This window comes from Canis lupus, chromosome 2 (genome assembly GCF_011100685.1).
Source record: "Canis lupus familiaris isolate Mischka breed German Shepherd chromosome 2, alternate assembly UU_Cfam_GSD_1.0, whole genome shotgun sequence".
NCBI lineage: Eukaryota > Metazoa > Chordata > Mammalia > Carnivora > Canidae > Canis > Canis lupus.
Genome location: NC_049223.1, coordinates 66,161,807 through 66,189,090, shown reverse-complemented (window position 1 = coordinate 66,189,090; position 27,284 = coordinate 66,161,807). Strand labels below are relative to the sequence as shown.

Genomic DNA, 27,284 nt, shown 5'->3' with positions numbered 1-27,284 from the left:
TTCCCACCCGTTAGCCCTTTGAGCAGTGGTGTGTGCTGGGACCAGCACCAATCAGCTTGTGAGAGCTGATTGTAAGATTTTCAGGAGTTTTACAAGTTAGTTGCTAAACACAGCCAATATTCAAAATTTCATAATTTTAGGGATGCCTGGGTGGCTCAGCGGTCAAGCGTCTGCCTTCGGCTCAGGGCGTGATCCTGGAGTCCTGGGATCGAGTCCCACATCAGGCTCCCTGCATGGAGCCTGCTTCTCCCTCTGCCTATGTCTCTGCCTCTCTCTTTTTGTGTCTCTCATGAATAAATAAAATCTTTAACAAAAATTTCATAATTTTAAATAAATTATCTTAAGGACAAAGGTAATAAGTACTTGAAACTCATCACTTCTTAATTATTTTACTAGTTTTTGCTAGTATCTATGATCTTTAGATTTTGTAAATCTATTGTATCTATATGGTAGAAATACCTCATAACAGGGTGCTAATGCTCATCTCTTTTCAATTTGGCAGTCAGTGACATCACATTGGCTTGAAATCCGCTATGTTAGGCATGGTCACACCATAAGAACTGATAAATGTTACTAACCAGGGAATTCTTTTAGTGAGCCAGTGTTGAACATTAACCAATGTTCAAGTCTCATGACCATCCCATGTGAAAGAGGACACCTGACCCATTTGTCATGAGGAAATAAAGACCCAGAAGCTAAGTATCAGAGGAGTAGGGTCCATATCTTGTGCTCTCAGAAGGATGGGGAAGGTGCAGAGCAAGTCATGCCACCATGGTGGAGGGGCAGGGAGGCTACCTAATCAGGCACGTGATGGAGGCAAACTCATGGTTCTGCAGATCAGAAGGATAAAATGAATTAAAACATTTAAAGTGCTATGGCTACATACATATTAGCTAACAGATTAAAAAAAGGAGGATGAGGAAGGTGAAAGGGAGGAGTAAAAAGAAGAAACAGAGAGGTGCAGAAGGAAAAGGAGAACAAAGAAGTAAAAAGAGGAGGAGGAGGAGGAGAAAGAGTAAACAGCCAAGGAGAAGGAAGGAAGAAAAGAAAGAAAAGGAAGAGGAAATGGAGGAGGAAAAGACCTTGGTTTTGCCCTTGAGAAATTAACCATCTAAGACAGAATAAAATCAGAGACCTGGAGTAATGTCTACTGATTATTAAGTGATTAGTATATTCTGGACACTGTAAGAGTTTTATATTTGTAGCAGATGCTGTCCGGATGCCCTGAGTCACAGACTCTTGTCATACAGACCTCGGATCTCAGCTATAGAGGACAGTGTCATGCTAGCTAAGGCTGAGTATCCCATCTCAAATGTGAGCTATGCTGCGTTTCACTACCTGTTTTAGTACCTTCTCAGGAGCCTAAATGCAGCCCAGAATTGTAGAGGGCTGATGCCTCCAGGGGCAAATCTTAACAAATGGAGTATAGGAACCCCTGGATAAATGCATTCTCCATTCTTTGGGTGGAAAACTGTACACTTTCTCAGGAGGTCCTAGTAGAATCCAGTCCCCATTCCTACAGCAGTGACACTGATGACACTATATTGTCCTTCCCTGCCTCACTTCCCCTAAATTTTGCCTCTTGCTTCTTGGGATCACCTCCTAAATGAGCTACCAAGTTCTCAGCTCAGACTCTGCTTTTGGAGAATTCAAGCTAAGAGAGTATTAACAAGGTACTATGTCCCCAGCAAATAGTAAAATTTCCTAAAAGGTGGCTTTTATGATAAAGTCATACATTACCTCATAGAATTCTTAAAACAAATCAGCGAAATGTACAGAAGAGTAGTTTAATGACCCTATTTCATAGACAAGAACATCATGATACAGAGAAGTTAAAGTACTTGACCAAAATCTTACAGTTGGTAAGTGGTGGAACAATAACTCAAAGCCACTGCTTGCTGACTCCAGGGTCCCATCATTCTCTTAAGCACTACACAACATTGCCTCTCCACAAAGCAATTATAAACTTAGCCAAAACAATGGGTAGTTACTCTTTTCCTGCCTGGGGCTAAGGAAATGGTAGCCTATTCCTCCACCTTTCAAACTTCATCCCTCCTTTTAGAGGGATCAAGGTACATCTTCCATCCAGAGGTTGTAGGAGAGAGCAACATTGTGTCACCTCTCTAAGGGGATGCTACTTGGCCTTCTGCTGTTCAGAGGACACAGGGCCCTTTCTAGGTTAAAAAAAAAAAGGCAGAATTTTATAATATTGTGACTAATACAATATTAATAATATATCATATCATATCATATCATATCATATTCTAGTTAAGCATGTGAGCTTAAAAGTCAGGCTGCATGTGTCCCAATCCTACAGGTTCAAAACTGATCCAATTCCCTCTCCCCACCTGTATAGAGTAGATCCATTCCCCTTGGAATGTGAGCTTGCAGCTGCTTCCCTCTGTAGATCTATTTCTTTACACTTTGAATCTGGGCTGACTTGTGACTTAATTTGGCAAATAGAATGCTGTGAAAGAAATGGGGTGCCAGTTCTGAGCCTGAGTCTCAAGAAAACCTATATGCTTCCACTCATCGTTTTGGCAGTTTACTAAGTGATCAAGCCCAGGATACCCTAATGAGAATTGATAGCCCATGTGGCTCACCTGTCCCCATTGCCCCAGCCTACAGTCAACTGACCCTGAGAAGTAAACCACATTGCTGACCAGCAGATTTATAAGTAAGCCTAGTCAAGACCAAATGAATCACCCAGCTAAGCTCAGACCAAATTGCTGACCCAACCATAAAACTGTATGCTAACTAAATGGCGATCGTTTTAGGCTTCTAAGTGTTAACAGAAAGTTTGTTTGTTACAAAGAAAAAGCTAACTGATGAACTTACTTACCTTCTCTATGCCTCAGTTCCCCACCTATCAGATAAAGATAACAATACTTCCATGGTGGTTGTGAAAAGTGAATGAGGCCATGTTTGTAAAGTACTTGAACAACTTGGGCTGGCACAATGAAAGCTGTCCTTAAACATTGGATATTGTCTCCCTCTCACCAAAGGATAATGGGAATAAAGAAGTGGTTAATAAATGGATGGATGGATGGATGGATGGATGGATGACCAAAGGACAAGCATATAGAGCACCAGCATGGGGGCCAGAGCCAGTGCCTACTCTCCTGATGGGGAGAAACTAATTCTGGAGGTTCCACCCTGGCCCTCCATCCAATCCTCTTTCTGGCTTACCTTGCACAGGGTCTCACCGGGATCATGGTCTTTAGGCTGGGGTCATATCTTTCTGTAAACGATCTTCGCTGGCCTCGCCGATCCAGATCTGAGATAAGGTAGGGGCCTTCACCCACCATCCTGATGGTGGCCTAGGGACACTTTCACTCTGCAGCACAGAGATGAGGAAGGTCACTGAGGAATGACGACACTCTGGAATGGGATCAGCCAGTCCCTACTTCACCCAGACTCTACCCAGATCAGCTTCCTTGCTTCAACCCCTTAGACAGTTTTATCAATTAGCTTTCTACATTTATGGGGCAGATGGGGGATGGGGTTTGAGGTGTGGCCAAAAACCTGCCACATCCCTCAACTCCACTCTGAGGTTTCCTTATTAGCAAGGACATTCAGTGCCTCTTCTTTCCCAGTTTGGGTTGACTGGGAGAAGAAAGTCTATTGTGAATTTTCTGTTGGGAGCCAGTCTGAATCCCAAACCAAAAAAAGAGCTCCAGGATGGTATGTTTGCTATCACACAAATTTACTTCACACAGAGTGAAGTTTGGCATACACACACATACACACACACACCCTTTTTCTTCCTGCTTCTCTCAGATACCCAGGAGCTTATACATCCACATTGCCCTATACCAAAGAGCTAGAGACCTTCAATGAGACTACCCCTCAGGACTGGGCAAGCCCACGCCCTCTATTTCTAGGACCACTACTCTTAAGGAAACCCAATAATCTAGGTGGAGAAAACACTTTCTGGAGTGCCTGTCCAGTCTATAAACCAACCACCATATTCACCAATCACCTAAACTTAATGAATAAAGAATAATCCTTACAGGTTTTCCTATTCCTTATTTCAGTCCCTCCCTAAGACCCAGCTCTATTCTTCCTCTAGGGTTCCATAACACCTCCCTCTCTGTATGCTAGGGATGAATTCTCCCTTTTTATCCAAACTGTCTTGGTCTCCTTTCTGTCACTTATAATTAGAGACCTCACTATTAAATATATATGGTGGTCCCATTCCCAGAAATTTTCTCAGGAAGTTTTCATGGCTAGAAACATCAAATAAACCAATTCCCATCAAGGTTTTAATAACTGATAAATCAATTACAGAGTCGGAATTGTTCTCAAATTCAATCTTTTACAAACTCTTCATTATACAGAAGAGGAAACAGAGCCCCAAAGAAGGGAAAGGACTTACTCAAGAATATATGTGGTAGTGACACTAGCATCATGGCTGAATAAGACAGCCTTTGTTCGTGTCTCCCCTGCTCCCAATAACAATTTGGCATCTATTCACAAACAAAAGTGCCTTTCTGGGAGTTGTGGAATCCTGCACTATATGCCAAGAAACCCAAGAGTCTTGCCCATCCATGTATCAGGTAATGGACATACAGACCTTGGTCTTGGCTGTGGGACCCTGAAGTGGCCCATGAACTGGCTCTAGCCCCTCTTGGCCATGTCTAGGAGCCCCAGGAAATTTTGCCTTAGACAATCACTAAGGACGAAAGAACATTTGGGGAAGTCCCAGTTGTCAGTGGAGAATTTCCAGCACATCATTGGAGCAAAACAATATAAATTTGGATGTATTGGAGAAGGAAAGAGGAATAGTTTGACTTTATGCACATCACTCCTCCCTCAAGGCAGCATAGCTTAGGGCCAAAAGAGATCCTCTCAGCCCATGATTTCTTTCACAGGCAAAAGTGAGAGCTGGCTTCCAGAGCTGGTAATCCAGCTATGCAGGATGCTGACTAAGAAGCCTATTTCTCTTTCACCACATTCAGAGAACTAAATTCTGAGCTACATGAGAGAAGCAGGAAGAGGCTAGGAGGTACGTAGGACCCTTGGAGAGCATTAAAGGACATGGATCCTGCATCACAGACCACATCAAGAAACCTGCCCTTGAGTCGCTAAGGACATCTCACTCACACATGGCTCAGTACTGGTTTCCAGGTACTCCTAGCATTCCACATGCCTCATCTATACACATACCCATCCTGTGGCTGGCATGCTGTCAATGGCAGCAGTGAGGGGAAGCTTTGACAGACAGCTAGTAAGCATGCACAAAAAACCATGTCAAATAGGTAGGCTAGGTAGAGACCACAAACTTGAGCTTTATTACCACTTTTGGGAAAATACGAGGGAGGCTGTCAGCACCCATTCCAGTGCTCTGCAGGATTGAGAGAAAACATATAGGCTTAAGAATTCTGCCACAAGAAAGAGCAAGAAGTATGGAGCTCGTGTAACCAAAGAAGTTCTAAGAAAGCCCTAGTCACCCTAGCAAGGACCATGGAAGGTATTTCTCTCCCAGAGGCAGTTAGTAAAGATTGGAGGAGGTAACTGATATTTCAAATGTGAAGACAGCAATGCAAAACTTCAAGGAGCATGAATAATTAAGGGAATATGACACCATCAAAGGACAATAATAATCTTCCCAAAGATATGGAAATCTGCAATTAACCCAATAAAGAAATGAAAACAGCTGTTTTAAGGAAACTCCATGAATTACAAGAAAACACAGAAAGACAATTCAGATAAATCAGGAAAACAACACATGACCAAAATGAGACGTTTAAGAGACAAAAATTATTAAAAGAATCAAACAGAAATTCTGGAAGTGGAAAATACAATGAATAAAATGAACAGTGAAACAGTATCAACAACAGAAAGAATCTACGCGTTAGAAGACAAGAACTTTGAGATCATCCAGTCAGGAGAGAACAAAGAAAGAAGTTTAAAAAGAGTGAAGAAAGCCTATGCAATCCATAGGATATCATCAAAAGAAAAAAAGGAGAATGAGGCAAAAGACTTATTTAAAGAAATAATGGCTAGGACAAATTGCTAAATCCTATTCTAAAACCAGTATTACACTATATGTTAACTTACTAGAATTTTTTTTTAAAAATTGGGAAATTAAAAAAGAGAAATAATGGCTGAGAAGTTCCCAAAACTGGGTAGAGATTTGAATAGCCAAGTTCATGAAGCTCATAGTTCACCAAAGAAACTCAACTTAAAGAGATTCTAACACATATTACAATAAAACTGTCAAAAATCAAACAGAGAATCTTAAAAGCAACAAGAGAAAAGAAGCTTGTAACTTACAAAGGAATCCCCGTAAGACTATTAGTGATTTTTCAGCAGAAACCATACAGGCCAGGAGAGTGGGATGATATATTCAAAGTGCCAGAAAAACAAAAGCAAAACCTACCAACCAAGAATCCCCTAACTGGCAAAGCTATTATTCGGAAATGAAAGTCAGATAAAGACTTTCCCAGGCAAACAAAAGCTGAGGGAGTTTATCACCACTAGATCTGCCTTAACAAGAAATGCTGAAAGAAATTCTTTAAGCTGAAATTAAAGAATACTAATTAGTAACATGAAAATATGCAACATACTAACTAATGTAAGCATATAGTCAAGTTCAGAATACTCTAATAGTGTATATGGTCGTGTGTTAACAATTCTAATATGAAAGTTAAAAGACAATAATTTTTCATAAATATATAATATAAAAAGAACAAAATGTGACATCAATAGCATAGCATAGAGGAGTAAAAATGGTAGAGTTTTTGTACGTGGTCAAAATTAAGTTGTTATCAGCATAAAATACACTATTATATCTATAAAATGATTTTTTTAAGATTCTATTTGAGAAAGAGAAGGAGAGAGACAGAGCATGAGGTCGGTGGAGAGGTAGAGGGAGAGGGAGAAGCAGAGCAGACTTCCTGCTGAGCAGGGAGCCTGATACAGGGCCCAATACCACAACCCTGAGATCATGGCCTGAGCCAAAGGCAGACACCTAAGTGACTGAGCCACCCAGGAGCCCCATAAAATGTTTTATGTAAGCCTTAAAGTAACCACAAAGCAAAAACCTACAGAAGATTTACAAAAGATAGAGAAAAGAATCAAAGCATATCACTGTGAGAATCATCAATTCACAATGGGAGGCAGTAAAACAGGAAGAAAGGAACATGGACTACAAAATAGCCAGAAAACAATAAGATGGCATTAATATTGATCCTTACCGATCAATAAATATATGAAATGTAAATGGATTAAATTCTTCACTGGCTGTATGAAAAAAATGAGACCCAACTATGTGCTGCCTACAAAAGACTCATTTCAGCTTTAAAGACATACATATGCTCAAAGTGAAGGAATGGAAAAGGTATTTCATGCAAGTGGAAAACAAATGACAGCAAGCACAGCTGTACTTATATCAAACAAAATAGATTTTAAGCCAAAAATTATAACAAGAGACAAAATTACTACACAATGATAAAATGATCAATTAATCAAGAAGATATAACAATCCTATATATATTTATCCATATATAAATATATATAAATGTATATAGACAGATGATATATATAAATGTATAAATATAGACAGATGATATGTTTTAAAAATGAAGCATGTAAATATATTAAGCAAATGCTAACAGATCTGAGGGAGAAATAGACAATAATACAATAATAGGAGATAACTTTAATTCTCCACTTTCAACATTAGCTATATAATCCAGACAGAAAATCAATAAGGAAACACTGGCTTGAACTACACATTAGATCAAGTGGACTTAACAAATATATACAGAACATTATGTCCAATAACCGTACAATACATATTCTTCTCAGGAACCCATGGAACATTCTCAAGGGTATATCATGATAGGTCACAAAACAAGTCTTAGCAAATATAAGAAGATTGAAATCATACCAAGTATTTTTTCTGACCACAATGGTATGAAACTAGAAATCAATAATAAAAGAAAGCTGGAAATCTCACAAATATATGGATATTAGACAACACATTTCTTTTTTTTTTTTGAAGATTTATTGATTTATTTATGAGAGACACAGAGAGAGAGGCAGAGACACGGACAGAGGGAGAAGCAGGCTCCTCACAGGGAGTCCAATGTGGGACTTGATCCTAGGACCAGGATCATGCCCTGAGCGGAAGGCAGACACTCAACCACTGAGCTACCCAGGCATCCCTAGACAACATATTTCTGACCAACCAATGAGTCAAAGAAGAAATCAGAAGGAAAATGAAAAAAAAAATCTTGAAACAAACAATGTAGAAAAACTACATACCAAGACTTCTGGGATGCACCAAAAGTAGTCTCCAAGTGGAAGTTTATAGTGATAAATGTCTACTTTAAGAAAAATGAAAGATTTCAAATAACCTAACTTTACACTTCAATGAACCAAAAAATGAAGAACAAACTAAGCCTATAGTTAGCAGAAGGAAATAACAAAGATCAGAACAGAAATAAATAAAGACCAGAAAAACAATAGAAAAGATTGATGAAACTAAAAACTGTTTTGTTTTTTTTTGGAAAGGATAAGCAAATTGACAAACCTTTAGCTAAGCTAAAGGGAAAAAGAGAAGATTCATAAATAAAATTAGAAAAAGTAGACATTACAACTGATACCACAGAGATACAAATGACCATAAGAAACTATTAGAACAACCTTACACTGACATATTAGATAACCTAGAAGAAATTGATAAATTCCTAGAAACACACAACCTACCAAGATTTAACAATGAAGAAATAGAAAATCTGAACAGACCAATACAATAAGAGGATTGAATCAGTGATTGAAACTACCGCCCAAAAGAAAGTCCAAGACCAGATATTTTCCCTAGTGAATTCTACCAAACATTTAAAGAAGAATTAATGCCAAACCTCCTCAAACTCCTCCAGGAAATAGAAGAGGAGCTATTTTACCTTCAAACTCATTTTATGAGACAAGCATTACCCTGACACTAAAGCCAGATAAAGACATTACAAGAAAAGAAAACTACAGGCCAATACCCTGATGAATATAGATGCAAATATTCTCAACAAAATATTAGCAAACTGAATTCAACAACACATTAAAAAAATCATACACCATGATCAAGTGGGATTTATCCCTGGGAAGAAAGGATGGTTCAACATATGCAAATCAATAAATATGATACATCACATTAATAGAATGAAAAATATAAATCATATGATCATCTCAAGAAATACAGAAAAATCATCTAATACATTAAAATACATCTTAATAGATGTGGAAAAATTACTTGATAAAATACAACATCTGTTTATGATAAAAACTCTCAATAAAACAGATATAGAAAAAAATATACCTCCACATAATAAAGGCCATATATAACAAACTCACACCTAACATCATACTCAAAGCAAGAGGTTGAAAGTTTTTCATCTAAGATCAGAGAGAAGACAAAGATACTCACTCTTACCACTTTTATTCAACATAGTACTGGAAGTCCTAACCATAGCAGCCATCAGGCAGGAAAAGGAAATAAGGGGTATCTAAATTGGAAAAGTGTAAAACTGTCCTTGCTTGCAGATAATATTATTTTATATATGGAAAATCCTAAGGACTACAAAAAAAAAAAAACTGTTAAAACTAATCAACAAATTCAGTAAGGTTGCAGGATACAAAATCAACATACAGAAATCAGTTGTGTTTCTATATACTAAAAAGAAATATATGAAAAGAAATAAAAGTCTTACAACGTCATCAAAAACAATAAAATACTCGTGGCTAAACTTAACAAAGGAGGTGAAAGATCTGTACACAGATAATTACAACAACTTTGAGGAAAGAAATTGAAGACACAAACAAATGGAAAGCTATCTTATGCTCATGGATCAGAAAAATTAATATTAAAACGTCCATGCCATGCCAGTTATCTATAGATTTGATGCAATCCTCATAGAAATTCTAATGACATTTTTCACAGAAATAGATTAAAAATTCTAAAAAAAAAAAAGATAAACAATTCTAAAATTTGTATGAAAACACAAAAGATCCTAAATAGCCAAAGAAGAAAGAGGAACAGAGCTGGAGGCATGACACTTCCTGATTTCAAACTATACTACAAAGCAATAGTAATCAATATGGCTGACATAAAAACAGACATATAAACCAATTGAACAAAATTGAGAGCCCACAAATAAGCATATACATATGCATATATACTTGCATATACAGTCAACTAATATTTGACAAGGGATCCAAGAATACTCAATGAGAAAAGGATATTCTCTTTAATAAAAAGTATTGGGAAAACCATATAATCACATGGAGATGAATAAAATTTGACTCCTATCTTAACACCACTCACAAAAATTAACTTGAAATGGATTAAAGCCTTAAACATAAGAACTAAAACCATAAACTCCTAGAAGTAAACAAAGGAAAAAGCTCCCTGTCTTGGCAATAATCTTTTGGATGTGATATTGAAGCAAAAGCAAAATAAAAAGCAAAAATAATTAAGTGGAACTGCATCAAGCTTAAAATCTTCTGCACAGCAAAAGAAAAAACCAACAAAATAAAAAGACAACTGACAGAATGGGGAAAAAAATGAACAGATCATGTCTGATAAAGGGTAAATATCCAAGATTTATAAGGAACCCCTACAACTCAAAAGCAAAATAAAACAAAAAATGTGATTAAAAAATGAGCAGAGCAACTGAATAGACATTTTTCCAAAGAAAATGGCCAACAGGTACATAAAAAGGTGTTCAACATGACATCACTAATCATCAGGGAAATGCAAGTCAAAACTGCAAGGAGATAGCACTTCATGCCTGTTAGAATGGCTGTCATCAAAAAGACAAGTGGTAACAAGTGTTGACAAAAACATAGAGAAAAGGGAATTCTTGTGTACTGTGATGAGAATGTAAATTTGTACAGCTACTATGAAAACCAGTATGGAAACTTATCAAAAGATTTACAGTAAAACTGCCATATGATTCATCAATCTCACTTTTGGGTATATATCCAAAGGAAATGAAATCAGGATCTTGAAAAGATATCCGCACCTTCACATCCATTGCAGCATCATTCACAACAGTCAAGATATGAAAAAATCAAGTGTCCACTTATAGATGAATGGAATAAGAAGAAGTGATGTACATATATAATTGAATATTATTCAGCACCGAGAAAGAAGGACATTCTGCTACTTGGGACAACAAAGATGAACCTGGAGGGAATTATGCCGAGTGAAGGAAGTCAGACAGAGAAAGGTAAATACTATATGATACCCACTTATATGTAGAATCTAAAAAGGTTAAATTCATGCTAACAGAGAGTAGAACAGTGGTTGCCAGGGGTTGGGTGGTAGAGGAAATGGGGACATGTTGGTCAAATGGTAAAATCTTCTAGTAATGAGTAAATTCTGGGGATCAAATGTACAGCATGGTGGTTATAGTTAACAGTACTGTATATATTCTTGAAAGTTGCTAAAAGAGTGGACCGTAAACATTTTCATGTAAGGTGATGGAGGTATGTTACTGTGGTAGTCATTTCACAACAAAGTCTATCAAATCTACATGTTGTACACATTTATGTGTATAATAAAATAAGTTATATTATGTGTCAATTATTTCTCAATAAAGCTGACAGAAAGAAAAGTATATATAATATCAGTGGCACTATCTCATCTAGGGCAGTCTGGATACAGAGAAACTGATGCCCCATTTTTTCCAGTTACCCTGGGAAACCCCTTGCATATGTTATATTACAGGAAGCACTCATTTAGAATAATATATTCTTTCTCATAATAGAATTTGAAAATTAAAATGTCTTCACTTCAAAAAGACAAAATCCCCCAAAATGGAAATAGGCATTATAAACAACTGGAGGGGGCAAATGTTTTATAGGCAATAATTCTGTTCAAAATCTCTTCATTCAATTAATGAATATTAATGACATGAATACCATGGAGCCAGCCTCTAGATTTCTAATTCAAATAGGAACTCCCTAAACTTCTTTTCAACACTCCATTTGCACCACCTAACACTGTGCTTCAGCAATGCCACATGTCTTATTGCTCCCTGAACAAATTGTCAGTTACTTCTTCCTCTTTGTCTTTACACTCACCACTGCCACAACCTGGAACTATGTAACATCTTTCCCTTCACTTGACAAATTCCTGTTCAGCCTTCAAGGCTCAATTCGGACACTTTCTCCTCTGGGAAAACTTTCCACTTATTTATCTTTTTCCCCAAACAGACTGGAAAATAAGCACACAATAACACATGTGAAAATGTAAATCACAGCATAGTGTGTTAGCCCTAGGGGGAAAAACAACACAAAATATAAACAAAGACTTAAAGCTAAGAATTCAATCAAAAAAATAAAATGGAGCATGAAATAGTAGATCAACCCCAAAATGTAGGCAAGGAGGAACAGAAGAATAAAAAAGAGGGGTAAGTGGAAGACAAATAGCAAGCTCATAGGCTTAAACCCAACCATATCAATAATTACATTAAATATAAATGGATGAGTAATAGCTGAGTAATATTCCATTGTATACATAAACCACATCTTCTTTATCCATTCATCTTTCGATGGACACCGAGGAATATTACTCAGCCATTAGAAACGACAAATACCCACCATTTGCTTCGACGTGGATGGAACTGGAGGGTATTATGCTGAGTGAAATAAGTCAATCGGAAAAGGACAAACATTATATGGTCTCATTCATTTGGGGAAATATAAATAATAGTGAAAGGGAATAGAGGGGAAGGGAGAAGAAATGGGTAGGAAATATCAGAAAGGGAGACAGAACATGGAAGACTCCTAACTCTGGGAAACGAACTAGGGGTGGTGGAAGGGGAGGAGGGCAGGGTGTGCGGGTGACTGGGTGGCGGGCACTGAGGGGGGCACTTGACGGGATGAGCACTGGGTGTTATTCTGTATGTTGGCAAATTGAACACCAATAAAAAATAAATTTATTATTAAAAATAAATAAATAAATAAATAAATAATAAATAAGGAGTGAACACTTCACTTAAAAACTAGAGATTGTCAGGATGGATGTAAAAGCAAGAAGCAATGATATGGTGCCTACAAGAAATGGATTTTAAATATAAAGACACAAATAGATTGGAAGTAACTGGATGAAAAAAGAACTACCATGCTAACGGTATCAGAATTGTCAACTCTTTGAGCAACAACTTGATCAACTAGAATATGGTGCTTCCGAGAGTGTAGTGCAATATGGAAAAGGGAAGAAAAGAATTATTTGACAGTGGAGAAACCTGACAAACACTACTTCAATCAGGTCACCAAGGTCAACATCAACAGTAACAAGTCATAGTTTTGTTTTGTTTTGTTTTTAGTAACAAGTCACGTTAATCAAAAGACCCAATTTTTAAAAGATCGAAATTTTTAAAACATTGTTTAAAGATTAAAAAGTGAAGCAACATGCTGGTATAAATGCGATTCACTTAACCGCAGAGAATTAGTATGCAAAAGTTACAAAGAATGCTCTATATATCAATAACAAAAGAATAATCAATTAGAGATGTGGGCAAAAGATATATACAGGCAATTCACAGATAAGCCAAATAATCAGACACAAAAATGCTCAATCTCTGAGTATCAGGGAAGTATGCATTAAAGCCACAATCACAGTAAGAACTATTTCTCATTCTTCGGATAGGTTATATTTAAAAGTCTGAAAATTGTAAGTCTTGGCATGTATATGGATCATAGCAGCTCTTAAACCCTGCTGATAGGAGTATAAATTGTACAACTAACTTATAAAGCAATTTGGCATTATCTGATCAAGTTCAAGATTATTTTACTAACATAGCCAGCAATTCCCCTCAGTAGGTATATAAATGTTCAGAACCAATTCTGTGTGTTCCAGGAGTCCCATACAGAGTAGCCACAGACTTTGCGTGCTCACTTTCATTGTCCTCACAAATGCTCCCCTACCTCTGCTAGCCTCTTTTCAATCATACTAATGTCAACACTGAACTTCAATCTGGAAAAACAGAAGCAAACAATCCATGGAACTAGAGGATATTATGCTAAGCAAAATAAGTCAGTCAGAGAAAGACAAATACCACATGATTTCACTCATACATGGAATTTAAGAAACAAAATAGATGAATATAGGGAGAGGGAAAGAAAAATGAAATAAGATGAAAACAGAGAGGGAGGCAAACCGTAAGAGACTCTTACTGTAGGAAACAAACTGAGGGTTGCTGGCAGGGTGTGGGTGATGTGGGAGGGGGATGGGATAACTGGGTGATGGGCATTAAGGAGGGCATTTGATATAGTGAGCACTGGGTGTTATATGCAACTGATCAATCGCTAAATTCTACCCCTGAAACTAATAATATAGTATATGTTAACGAAATTGAATTTAAATAAAAAAAAACTTTTTAGACAATCCATAGAAGACAGAATCTCATGTAAAAATATCTCAGTGGCACCTCTATAAAGATATTTATAGGAGCTCTGTTTGTAACATTTTGAATATTCATCAATAGGAAAATGGGTGTGTTGTATAATATGAATACCATATATTACTATTCAATAAAAATGAATGTAAATCTGCGTGTGAGTATTAAACATGTGAGTACATGTGAGAATTAAACATGATAAATTGAAAGGGGGAAAAGCATTGCAAGAAAATACATACATTCCAATAACCACTTGTGTAAAGTTCACATACTTGCAAAACAATAATATGTTCATTTACTGATAAATATATTTGTAGTAAAATTCCGTTTCTCCAAGGAAACTTGATTCCTCTTCCTGGAAAATAGTATTTGAAACCAAGATATGAGTACTAGGTATGTTCTTGGTTACTGGGATGTTGTTGCTTCTAGACCCCCTTGGCTTCTAGACAGAGCAAGGAAGCATCTATAGACATATCTAAAATTATTTCTATATGCAGCCATATGAATATATTTAATGTAAACATGGATTCCTACTGATTCTTCAACTGTAACCCATTACTGTAATTGTCATAATTCTAACCTCTTCCCCCTGCTTACCTGTAAACTCCCACTCCAAAAGTGAGAAACCTGGCTCTCAGCATTCACCAGCCATTCACTTAATTCAGTGCCAGTATACAGACACAGAAGTATCAGAATTGCCAAGATATGGGCCTGCAAGAAAGAGCTCTATGAACTAGAATACAGTGCTCCCAAGACTACAGTACAGTATGGAAAAGGGGAAAAAGGAATAACTCGACAGTAAAGAAACCTGACAAATACTACCTCATCCAGGTGATCAGGGTTGGTATCAACAGTGATAAGTCACGGTGATACTCTGTGCCCTTGATATGATGGCATGTCATCCTCCTCCCTAAAACCCATAATTCCAGTCTAATAGGAAAAATACCAGACAAACCCTAACTGAGGAATATTTTACAAAATTCCTGACCAGCACTACTTAAAACTGTCAAGGTCACCAAAAACAAAACAAACAAACAAACAAACAAACAAAAAAAAAAAAACAGGGAAAATCTGAGAAATGGTCACAGCCAAGAGGAGCCTAAGGAATCATGGTGACGAAATCCTACATGGGATCTTGGAACAAAAGAGACATTAGGTAAAAACTAAGGAAAAACTAAGGAAAACTAAATGAAGTATGGATATTAGTCAATATTGATGTATTGGGATGCCTGGGTGGCTCAGCGGTTGACCATCTACCTTTGGCTCAGGGTGTGATCCTGGAGTCCCGGGATTGAGTCCCACATCTGGCTCCCTTCGTGGAGCCTGCCTCTGCCTCTCTCTGTGTGTATCTCATGAATAAATAAAATCTTTTTAAAAAATAATGATGTATCAATATTTGTTCATTAATCTTAGCACACATGCAAGATGTTAATACTAATGTAAGATCTAATAATCTTCTGCACTGTTTTCACAACTTTTCTGTAACCTAAAACTGTTCTTTAAAAATAGCTTACTTTAAAAAAAATAGCTTACTTTTTAAAAATGAGTGAGAAAATATACACCAATTTCAAGATGGTGGTTACCTCTGGGAGGCAAAGGAATGAGATCGGGCAATTATGCAGGGATTGCCCCATGACGTTGTAATATTTCACCATATATTTAAGAATGCAAACTCTGGAAGCAGGCTGTCTGTGCTCAGTGTCCCGGAGTAATGCAGACCACCTGTGCTATCCAAGTTTTGAGGAAGGTGAGAGCAGTATGATGTGGGAGGAGGAGGGAGTTAGGAAGAACCTCTTACAGGAAGTCACACTACAGCTGGGTGGCTGGAAAAAAGAGGAGAGGTGAGAAGAAGAGTTTGAGAGAAAGCTCAGGTGAGGCATTGAGCTGAGATGGGGGTGTGGTGCTTGTACAGTGAGGCTCTTAAGGGCACCATGTGGGCAAGCCTGGGAACAGCAGTGAAGGGCTTTAGATCTGCTCCTACCTATTATATAGACAGTGGTTGCATAGACCCAACCCTGGGCAAAAGTCCCCCCACCCACCCCAAGGGCCTTCCCCACGAGACTTCCACTTGTCTGTTTACCAAAATGACCTTCACAGCTTTCTCTACCCAAAGCATCAAGAGCAGCATCCCCTTCCTCCAGCCCCTGGGCTTTTCAGGATTTGCCTCAGGAAGATAATGAAGGGGGATGCTCAGGGATGTTCAGACCGAGAAAAGTAAAGAAATTGGCCTCTCATCCTTGGATGGGTCGTTGGCTCCTCAAATAAATGCAATCCAGCCCTGGCCAGAGAGAAAAGAGGAGGGAAATCTGGTCATGGTCACAGCCTTGCATGCAGTCTTTCTACTAGATTGTTGTCCTCCCTGTTACTGTCACAACATGAGCCTGAACAGCTAAGCCATGGTCCCTGACCAGCTGCCCGTGGCTTTCCACTGCCTCTGGGCCACTTGCCCTGCCTGCAGTGCCCTGAGGGCTGCGCAGAAGATTAGTCTGAGCAAACCAGAGGTAGAAAGCTAATAAAGAAGACAGAGCTCAATACAAGTTCTGAAAGCCAACTGAAATTACTTGGGGGAGACAGAAATCACAGAATCCAAAAATTAAAAGGATCCAAGAAGAAATCAGCCATGGAAAATTCAGTGTCTCAAGTGAGAATTTTCCTTCCAGCCAATCAGGCCATGATTCAGCAAGCTGTGGCCACGGATCCCAGTCACTCCTCAAGACAGCCCTCATGTGTATTCTGACAAACAAATGGATAGCCTGAATCTAGTCAAGAGGAAATATCAGACAAACCCAAAGGAACATTGGACAAAACCACTGGTCTGTGCTCTCTAAAATTGTTTGTATTATGAAAGACAATGAAAGGCGAGGAAATGGTCCAGATTAACAGCAACTAAAGATACTTGACAGCTAAAAGCGATACCCATTCCTGCATTGGATCCCAGACTAGGAAAATAAATAAATAAATAAGGATGTTATCTTGGAACAACTGGGGGACTTGGATATGGACGATAGGATATAAAATAGTATTACATTAAAATAAAATTTTCTGATGTTGATAATTGTACAATTTGACAATTAATAATTGTGGTAATTATGGTTATGTAAGAGAACATCCTTATTCTTAGGAAATATATACTAAAGTATTTAGAGATAATGGAGCAAAATGTCTGCAATTTACTCCCAAACGTGTCAGAAAAATAATAATTATGCATAGAGGGAGAATGTGAAAGCAAATGTGGCAAAATGTTAATTTGCAATTCGGAGTGAAGGGTAGATAGAATTTCTTAGCATTATTGTTGTTACTTTTATGTGGTTTAAAATCATTTCAAAATAAAAAGTTTAAACCTTTTTTCAAGAAATAGCCCTAAAGAAACGAACTAGGGGTGGTGGAAGGGGAGGAGGGCAGGGGGGTGGGGGTGACTGGGTGGCAGGCACTGAGGGGGGCACTTGACGGGATGAGCACTGGGTGTTATTCTGTATGTTGGCAAATTGAAATTGAACACCAATAAAAAATAAATTTATTATTAAAAAAAAGGAAAGAAAGAAAGAAATAGCCCTAAAGGGAATGGATTGTTTCCTTTCTGTGGAACTGAACGTGATTTTCCTGCAGTAGTCACTCTGAGCACAGGTGCCAGGCAGGCTACATTTATGCCCCCTTTATGTGCCCTCAGACATGTGAGGACGATCTCTGTGTCCCTCTGCCCACCCCTAGCAAATCATCTGCAATTGCTCTCCTGTCCAAACTAAATGGCCCCGGTCTCTATGATCCAGATCCTCTTCCTGAGAGTGTGGGCTTCACCATCCATGGAGAACCGTTACTCTGACCTCTATAATTTTTCTCACTTTCCTAATGGCAAAGAATCCTATCCTCAGGATTGAAAGTTGTCTTCAGCTTGTCTTAGGGGGTCTGGATTCCAAGATGCCAACCAGGAGACCAGGCCTCCCTGGCCATGTTCAGATAATCAGAGTGCGTAGGAAATTGGTGCTGGGAAGTAATTTCCTTGAGCACTCCACAGGGAATGCAGAGTTATGATTACCTAAGACGGCTTGGAAGCGTTGCAACAGGAATGGCACCTTGCTAAATTTGGCAGCCCCAAAGGGAAAATGAGAATTTTTAAATCAGGAAGTCTGCTTTGGCTAACGTCTCTATCTCCGTCTGTCGTGCCATCCTCTGCCAGGAGTGAGGAGCTGCCTGGAGCGGCAAATCTGCTTGCTGGCAGCCAGGGGGTGGGGGTGGGAGCCCCTGATGGGAGCTGAAAGGAGGGAAGACAGGACCAGGCCAGGGCCCCTGCAGCCATTATGACTCTGTTCCTGGCAGCTTTTCCCCACTCAGAGCATCTGAGGGTTGGCAGGAGATGGAAGAAGGTCCCCCGTGCATCCCTCTGCTTTCTGGCAGGGCATTCCTAACCTGACCTCAATGGACCTGACAAGGCAAGAAGCAGGAAGGTCTCTGTTTAGAGCAGTGGACACGAACTAGTGGGTCATGGGCCACATATAACTTGTAGGTCCATTTTATTTGGCTTGTACTTTTAAAATTTTCTGACTTTGAATTAGTGGATATTATATTAAAAGAAAAAAAAAAAAAAAAGACCGGGACACCTAGATGGCTCAGTGGTTGAGTGTCTTCACTCAGGTCATGATCCTGGGGTCTTGGGATCGAATCTCACATCGGTCTCCTCACAGGGAGCCTGCTTCTCCCTCTGCCTGCGTCTCTGCCTCTCTCTCTGTGTCTCTCATGAATAAATTAATTTTTTAGAAAAAGGAAAAGAAAAAAAAAGACCTCTGGCTTGTGACAAAAAATCAGGAGCTCTGCATGCCCACATGGCTACGATCTCCTCACACTGAGCAGCCACAAGCCTTTTCTGGCAGAGCATACATGATTTAATTTGCCACAATCCCCACCGTTCCTTACTGTCTCCCTGACTCTGTGGCTCTGGGGGACTTGACATTTATCCTCACATTTGCACTGCTCTTTCTCTTACAGTAGATTCATTTTCCTCTATCCTTGCTCTCCAAAGGGGAGCACAAAAGATATCTAGAGGGTGTTTCAAGAAGAAGTATTTTCCACATGTACTCACTTTACAAAATTATGTTCCATTTTTGCCTCTCTAACCCAGAAAATTAACAAGTAACAATTCTCGTTTGAAAATTGGATTCTTAGTTTTCCTTTGTGCCTATGGAAGTCCTTTCTTAGGATTCCCCTGCATCAGTCAGAGGCAGATACACTGTTAATCATAAAGTCCTTCCCAGATAAGAGACTACAGTTCCTCTTGCTTTCTTAATAAATCCACTCTTAATTTCAAGCCACCCAAATTACCAGTATCCGATGGTCTCACATCCTCATCCCCAACTCCCCTAGCCCCTTCCTCCAGGCCCTGACCAGTCTCCAGCTCAGAGAGGCTCTGTCTGGTGGTCCCCAGCACCAACGTACCCGCTACCAGACCTGAGAGCAGGGGCTGCTGTTGGAAGGAGGCAGGTGGTGGAGAGAGGGCAGGAGGAAACGCAAGCACGAGAGGATGCTAAGCCTGGGGGCCAGGGATGGGGGTAGGGGCCTTGCTCAAGGCTTCTCATTCCCAGAGGGCCCCACACAGTGACCTGTGATGGTGTCTCCACATGAGGTCACGCATTCAGGTACAGAGGCATTCTGACAAGATGGAGGGAAGATGACAACTCCCATCTTAGAACCTGTGTAAACCACATGGCCGTGCACCATGAATTTCAGGTTTTTTTTTTTTTTTTAATAAATCCTGTGATTAAATGGTGAATAGTACAGTGTATATATGTGTATGTTAAAAGACTTTGTTTATTCAAAGTAAGCTTTTGTATGTCACAGATTTGGATATCCTGACTTGGCATCTCTACTTTGTCTTTTACATACCAGTGGGCTCCCAAAATACAAGTGCCCCAAGCCTCCTTTCTGCTCTGGGAGGCCGCAGGTCCCTGCCAACTCCCACATGGGCAGTCGCATTGCATGTGGTGTCACCCACCACAGCCTGTCCTGGGGATGACAGACAAGAGCACTGGGGGCGGATGGCTACAGAGAAGCTCTACCTGGGCAGGAAATGCTAGCGTCCTGAGGAGGAGAGGATGAGGAGGAAGAATCCGAAGTCATGGGGCTCAGCGGGTGGTGCCTGGTGCCAGGTGCCTGAGTCTTCTTCCACGGACCTCAGATTCAGTTCTTGGCCCCACCTGCCTGGAGCCCTCTTCTCCAACTGCCTCAGTTCTTTGTCCCACCTGCCTGGAGCCCTCTTCTCCAACTGCCTCAGTTCTTTGTCCCACCTGCCTGGAGCCCTCCTCTCCAACTGCCCCATTCAACTGTCGCTCCCACCACACGTGTGGAGGGAACTCTGGGGGACCAACATTCCCTCTGCCACTTTAAAGGGCACTGCCCTGTCCTGTTCCTTCAGTGACAGCCAAAGTTCATATGATGTGCTTGCACAGCGACCCCTTCCTAGCCTGTCCTATCATAGCTTTGTATAAGTAAAGGAGAGTAAAGGCCCCTCACCAGCCCCTACTCTACAGGTGAGGAGGTAAAGAATCAGGTAAGGTTTGGGGAAAGGCTGAGACCAGTAGCCAAGTCTCCTGACTCCCAGTCAGGGACCTCCCTCCCAGAAGGCATGCATTTCCCTGTCCATGCTCCTGCAAAGGTAAAGCAACTCTGAGGTCAGAGGATGGGGTGGGGGTGGAGGGGCTGTGGGGTGGGGGCTGGAATATCCAATCTTCAAAACAGAGGAAATCTCATTCATTTATCCAAAACTAAAAGGCAATCTGAGCTCTTTTTTTTTTCTTGAATTAAATGAAAGGTAAGTCAGGGATTGGCACTGTCAGCTAATTCTTGCATACAAGCTTCCTGTTTATCTCACTCCAAGCTTTACAAACTCTGGAGGGCAGGTCTTTTTGGATGTCTTGAGATCCTTCAAGGGCCTGGCCACAGAGAACCTTGCTCAGAGTTGGCTGAAAAATTCCATGCTGGCCAGGGAATGGTTGGGAGCAAGCAAATCTCTAAATTCCAAAATGACAAATCTGGATCCATTTTTTAAGAATTATTTGGACACCGGGGCACCTGGGTGGCTCTGTGGTTGAGCATCTGCCTTTGGCTCAGGGCATGAACTCAGGGTCTTGAGACTGAGTCCCACATCGGGTCCCTGCATGGGGCCTGCTTCTCCCTCTGCCTGTGTCTCTGCCTTTCTCTGTGTCTCTCATGAATAAATAAATAATATCTTTAAAAAAGTTATTTAGCCACCTTAGAAAACTTCCCCCAGGTAACTCTCATGGATTTTATGTCACATTTTACGGTAGTATTTCAAGCTGGTCCAAATCCTCTTCTTACTCTTATCCTGGTCAATCCCTCCCCCTGCTGGCTGTTTCTGCCTCCTCCACTTCCTGGGGATGTAGATCTCAGGGGAGGCTGCCCCCACCCAATGTCGTACTTGGCTTCCTTGCCCACAAGGGAGGTGGGAAATGTGGAGGGTCTGTCCACAGTTGCCAGGTGGAAAAAGATACAGGGAGGAAGGCTCCCTGGCCTGGGGGGCGGGCTGGCCTTCAGAAGCTCTCCTTATGCAGGTCTGGGTCCCCTTCTGTTTGCCTCCATTCCTTGCTGCATAAATGCAAATCATTGCTAATAATATCACTTGACATTTGTAGAGCCCTTTGTGTATCATGAAGTTCTTCTCACTTTTATCACTTGATCTTCACAGCCACCTCGGGAGGTCTCTGAAACACAGCGCGGACTCGTTTTCACAATTTCCAAACAGATCGGAATGCTGTCAAGTTTACAGCAGATTGATGAGTAGTTTTTCCCCCAAGTTCGCGGAAGGTCTGGCAGAGATGGATCTCTACCGAGGCACACAGTGTTTTGGTGCTACATAAAGATGATTGTTTGGCCTGTCAGGCCACTGATTCTGGAGTGAAATGGTGGAGGGGGTTGTGCTGTCTCTGCCAATGGGAGGCCTGAAGAAATGAACAGACAAGCTCCTGTCCCAGACAGTGCATACACCCAGGGAAGGCCGGGGCACTGAGATCTGAGCAGGACATAGACCCCCCCCCCCCACCCTGGGGCTGAAGGGGGACAAGAGAACCCACCGGAGAATAGGAAGAAAATATTAGAAATCCTTTCTAGGGACGTCTGGGTGTCTCAGGGGTTGAGTGTCTCTGCCTTTGGCCCAGGGCGTGATCCTGGAGACCCGGAATCGAATCCCACGTCGGGCTCCCGGTGCATGGAGCCTGCTTCTCCCTCTGCCTATGTCTCTGCCTCTCTCTCTGTGTTTCTCATGAATAAATAAAATCTTTTTTTTAAGTGTACTCCTTTTTTTTAATTTTTATTTATTTATGATAGTCACACAGAGAGAGAGAGAGAGAGGCAGAGACATAGGCAGAGGGAGAAGCAGGCTCCATGCACCGGGAGCCCGACGTGGGATTCGATCCCGGGTCTCCAGGATCACGCCCTGGGCCAAAGGCAGGCACTAAACCGCTGTGCCACCCAGGGATCCCTAAATAAAATCTTTTAAGAAAAAAAAATCCTTCCTTTCTATATTCTTCTTCATCCTTACAAAAATATTTTTGTGTATGAATATAATGCAACAGTGATATACATGCATATGCTGTACATCATTTGTGAATAAATATAAATGTGTGTATCAGGAGTCTGCACACCCAAATACCGACGGTGGTGCTGGGTGGAAGGTTTCAGGAGCACTCCTCTTGATCATTTCTCCAGCTCTGCAGTTCTGTGAGGCTTTTATTCCAAAGCAAGTCTCTCTCAAATTCTTCCTATCCCGTCCTTTACTGGCATATCTTCAATAAACCATAAAAGACAGGAGCTCGATCAACTTCAAAAACATTTTTGTAAATAACTTTTTTTTTAAGGATTTTATTTCTTAATTTGAGAGAGAGGGAGCATGAGCAGGGGGAGGGGCAGAGGGAGAAACAGGCACCCCAGGTTCCTAGCAAGGAGCCCTACTTGGGTGGGGCCGGGTTCCCCACTGGGCCTGGATCCCAGGACCCTGAAATCATGGCCTGAGCCAAAAGCAGACATTTAATTGACTGAGCCACCCAGATGCCCTTGTAAATAACCTTAAAAATATATATGTATGTGTGTGTGTATATATATATATACACACACACACACAAAAATCAGTGTGTGACATTGCAGAGTCAGTACCATATAGTGGTTAAAAATAGAGACTCTGGAATCAGATCTGAGCTCAAATCTCTAAATTTCAATTTCTCCAACTATGACGAACTGAGAACACTAACTTCAAAGCATTGTAAGTTAATTGAGGATTAGATAGTGTTAAGGGAAGTGCTTAACACAGTGTCTCAAACATTGCAAACACTCAATACATGGTAGCTATTATTTGCGAACAATAATTTTTTAAAAAAATTAGCAGGATCTCTGGAGAAATAAGCATCCCTTCCTACCTGAGTTGCTGTTGGAATCTGTCCAGTGGAAGTACTCAAGCTATTCACTAAAGGAAGGGGCTTGAGTTTTTTCATTTTTGTTTGTTTGCCTTATGAACTAAGGAAAGAGTTATAGGAGGAAGACCAAACAAAGTCAATGTCAAATGAATTTGGAAAGTGGTTTGGAATTTGAATGGGCTTTTAAAACAAACATAGGTTAGTGAAGCAGAAACACATGCCTGTGACAATCAGAGGACAAGCTCTCTAATGAAAGACAAAACATGTTGTTAGGCAGAAAGCATGAGTTCTGGCCCTGAGCAAGCCCCTTGGCTCCGAGCTGAGCTTGTGAGTACAAAAGCCACAGACACAAGAAAGGTGGCCCTCCCTTCTCAGGACCAGGAAAAAACTTGGCTTATTGTGAACAACTTTACTTTTTCTTTAATGGCTGAGTTGTAAAGATCTAAAATATCTTTGTTCCTTCCTCTCACTAAGGAGCTCAGAGTGAAAACTTTCAGCTATCTCTAACAACACACAGTACACAACCTTACGGCATGCAATACTGGGAAATGACGTCTGTAAGCTCTAAGTCATGAACCAGGCACAACCCCAGAACCACGAGGTGTATTGATGAGTGTGGGGAGAAGAGGTGGGGAACATTTCAACGAGTACAGAGTGGGACTGAGGCTCTCATATCAGTACAATTGTTGCAAGAATTCATATGACAAAGCACTTGGGAACCAAAAATCTAGCAAGAAATATCATTATTAAATCAGAAAGTTGTACTTCTCTTTGCTGTAATGAGAAATGGTTTTGCCCCGATATTGCTCACACTTGTCGCAATGGTGACCAGAACTCAGTATGGGCAGGCCAGGCATCAGAACTAGGGCTATCCCATCCACGCCTGCGCTGAGCAGACCATGCCTGACCACACTATTGGAGTAAGGCCTTTATGCCTAGCCCTCGCTGCCTGCCTGTCCCTTCTTCTCAATTCCTTTCGTGCCTGATTCAGATTCGAGTTTCAAGCCAGGTTATTAAAAGCCAGTGGTGCAGGCAAGGTACCTTCTCTTTCCGGGACTCTATTTCCCTCTATAAAATCTAGAACTGAATTAAATCAGGGTTCTTAACTTATTTTGTGCCATAGGTCTCTTTGGCATTCTAGTGTGTTCTCAGAATAGTGTTTCTTTTTTCTTTTTTAAAGTATTTTATTTGCTTATTCATGAGAGACATAGAGAGAGAGGCAGAGACACAGGCAGAGGGAGAAGCAGGCTCCCCACAGAGAGCCCGATGCAGAACTCAATCCCGGCACCCTGGCATCACGACCTGAACCAAAAGCAGATGTTCAACCACTGAGCCACCCAGGCGTCCCTCAGAATAGGGACGGTAGATGCTCATAGATGCTCAGAATAGATGCTCAGAAGCATCTACCGTATAAAATAAGGTACATAGGACTGTGAAGGAAATCAATTATAATGACACATGGTTATCAAAAAACCAAAAGTTGGATGTTGTAATATGTATGTTTCTATGTTGGTGTGTTAAATAAAATGATCTAGCAGTAGGTCTAATAACTACTACAATTCAAAGCAGTGATGCACGTAAATGGTATTTTTCAGACACCTGAAACAAATGAAATGAGATTTGAGAATATCTATGATTCTGTTTGTGATGAAGTCACAGGTAATGATACTATTATAGTTTGTTATTCATAATCAGTGAAAATGCTAAATTTCAGTTAGTAAAAACAAAGACACAATTTTTCCCCATCCAAATTCATGCATCCTCTGAATCTAGCTCAAGGGTCCATGGACCACAGGCTAGGGAACATCCAGACTAACAGTCTCTGAAGTTGTTTCTGACTCTGACAAGATTGAATTCCACAGAGTTATTTAAATGAGTCAAGGGAGAATAGAATAGGAGACATTTAGGATAATGGGGTGAAATATTACTATCTTAACAGCTGGCACCATAGTGTATCATAGGGTGGAGACTGTTTTTGTTTACAGAAGTGCTTTGTTACATCTCCTGGGGTAGACTATGAGACCCTGGTGTCTTGTCTGGCAGGAAAAGGCATCAAAATCAAGAACTGAACTGCTCTGTATAACACATGTCCAGGAACTGGGAGCTAGGGATGGGAAGAACACAGAGGATATTGGAATGGAGGACACTGGAGCCTGAGGGGATAGAGATAGAGAGACTCCTTAAGAAGATGGTGCCCGACATTCAATTGAAAGTTGTTGAGTTACTGGGATAGAAACCCCTCCCTTAGAAAAAAAAAAAAAAAAAAAAGAAACCCCTCCCTTGGCCCAAAACTTCATTGACATCATCTACAAGTATAAAGGAAATAAAGGAAAGTGATAGGGTCTCTCAGGTCAACATGATGGAAGAAAGGAGAGTCTGTATTGTTCACTGAAATGTTCAGGGGGTCCGAATCAAAAGAAGTCATAAAAATAAAAGTGGCCTGGAAATACACAAACTTTGAAGAACACATTAAAATGAGGGTTTAAATCCCCCCTGTCTAGATCACCTAGGACAGAATAATCTTGGTTAACCTCTGGGTTCTCAGAGTGTGGTCCCTGATCAGCAGCATCAGCAACATCTGAAAACTTGCTAAAAAGGCAAATTCTTAAGCCCCAGGCCCACTAAATCATGAGGTACAGGGGTGGGATCCAGCCAGCTGTGTTTTAGCCCTCCAGGAGATTCTGGTGCTCATTCAAGTCTGAGAGCCCCTGCCATAAGACAACTTTATGTTTATAATTGCATCTCAGCATCATCTATCCCCAAAGAAGTTATCCAATCCAATTTCCCACACATGCAGAATCCCTGCCAGCACTCAGCCTTGGAGGAACGCTCCATGCCCCCTCACCCTACACCAAGGAGAGCGGTCAGTGTCAGAGAAGGCTTCCAGCCATTGGGAGTTCCCTACCCCTCAAACGAGCTACTCCCTAGTGGGACGCTTCCAGTAAACCTGAACATCTGTCCTGAACAGCTCCAGGGCCTGGAGCTGACCTTTGCAATAACTTCCAGAAGAAGCCCTTCAGGAAAATGAAGAATGAACTTGGCTCCCTGGTGCTGTCCTTTGAACAGCCTCCATTTAGCAGCATTCCCCTTAAAATGGAGTGTCCAGAGCTGGGGTCAAGTTAGGGCAGGGCTGGGGCCAGTGGCACTATTGCCTCTTTTCATCTGTACATCTACCTGTTGTCACTGTGGACCACACCGCATAGCTTGTGTGAAGTTCTTCACCGCATTTGACCAGGAGGAAGGCTAGATAGGAGAAGGCTCGACCTGAGGATAAATTAGGTCCTTTAAAACCCCTGGGCACCTCTTAACTCTAGAGAACAAACTGATGATGACCAGAGGGGAGGTGGGTGGGGGACAGGAAAATAGGTGATGGGGATTAAGGAGTACACTTGTTTTTTTTTTATTTTTTATTTTTTTTATTTTTATTGGAGTTTAATTTGCCAACATATAGCATAACACC

At 40.6% G+C, this 27,284-nt stretch overlaps 1 protein-coding gene across 14 annotated transcripts in view; it reads right to left on the bottom strand.

Annotated features, from left to right (window-relative positions):
* Positions 1-20,720, bottom strand: part of ABCC12 (ATP binding cassette subfamily C member 12) — an 82,731-nt gene extending 62,011 nt beyond the window's left edge. For 3 of the 14 annotated variants that reach the window (XR_005355838.1, XR_005355839.1, XR_005355841.1), the window contains exons 1-2: positions 20,459-20,720; positions 3,190-3,337 (exon numbers count right to left, since the gene is read on the bottom strand). Coding sequence is in view for 9 of the 14 variants with exons in the window: in XM_038531122.1 (XP_038387050.1) it covers positions 3,190-3,308 (119 nt within the window). In the remaining 5 variants the exon portion in view is untranslated. Of the gene's footprint in view, positions 1-3,189; positions 3,338-12,090; positions 12,198-15,008; positions 15,123-20,458 lie in introns of those variants that run through there. The other 11 variants (XM_038531121.1, XM_038531128.1, XM_038531125.1 and 8 more) reach the window with 8 other exon arrangements.
* Between the last annotated feature and the right edge of the window lie 6,564 nt (positions 20,721-27,284).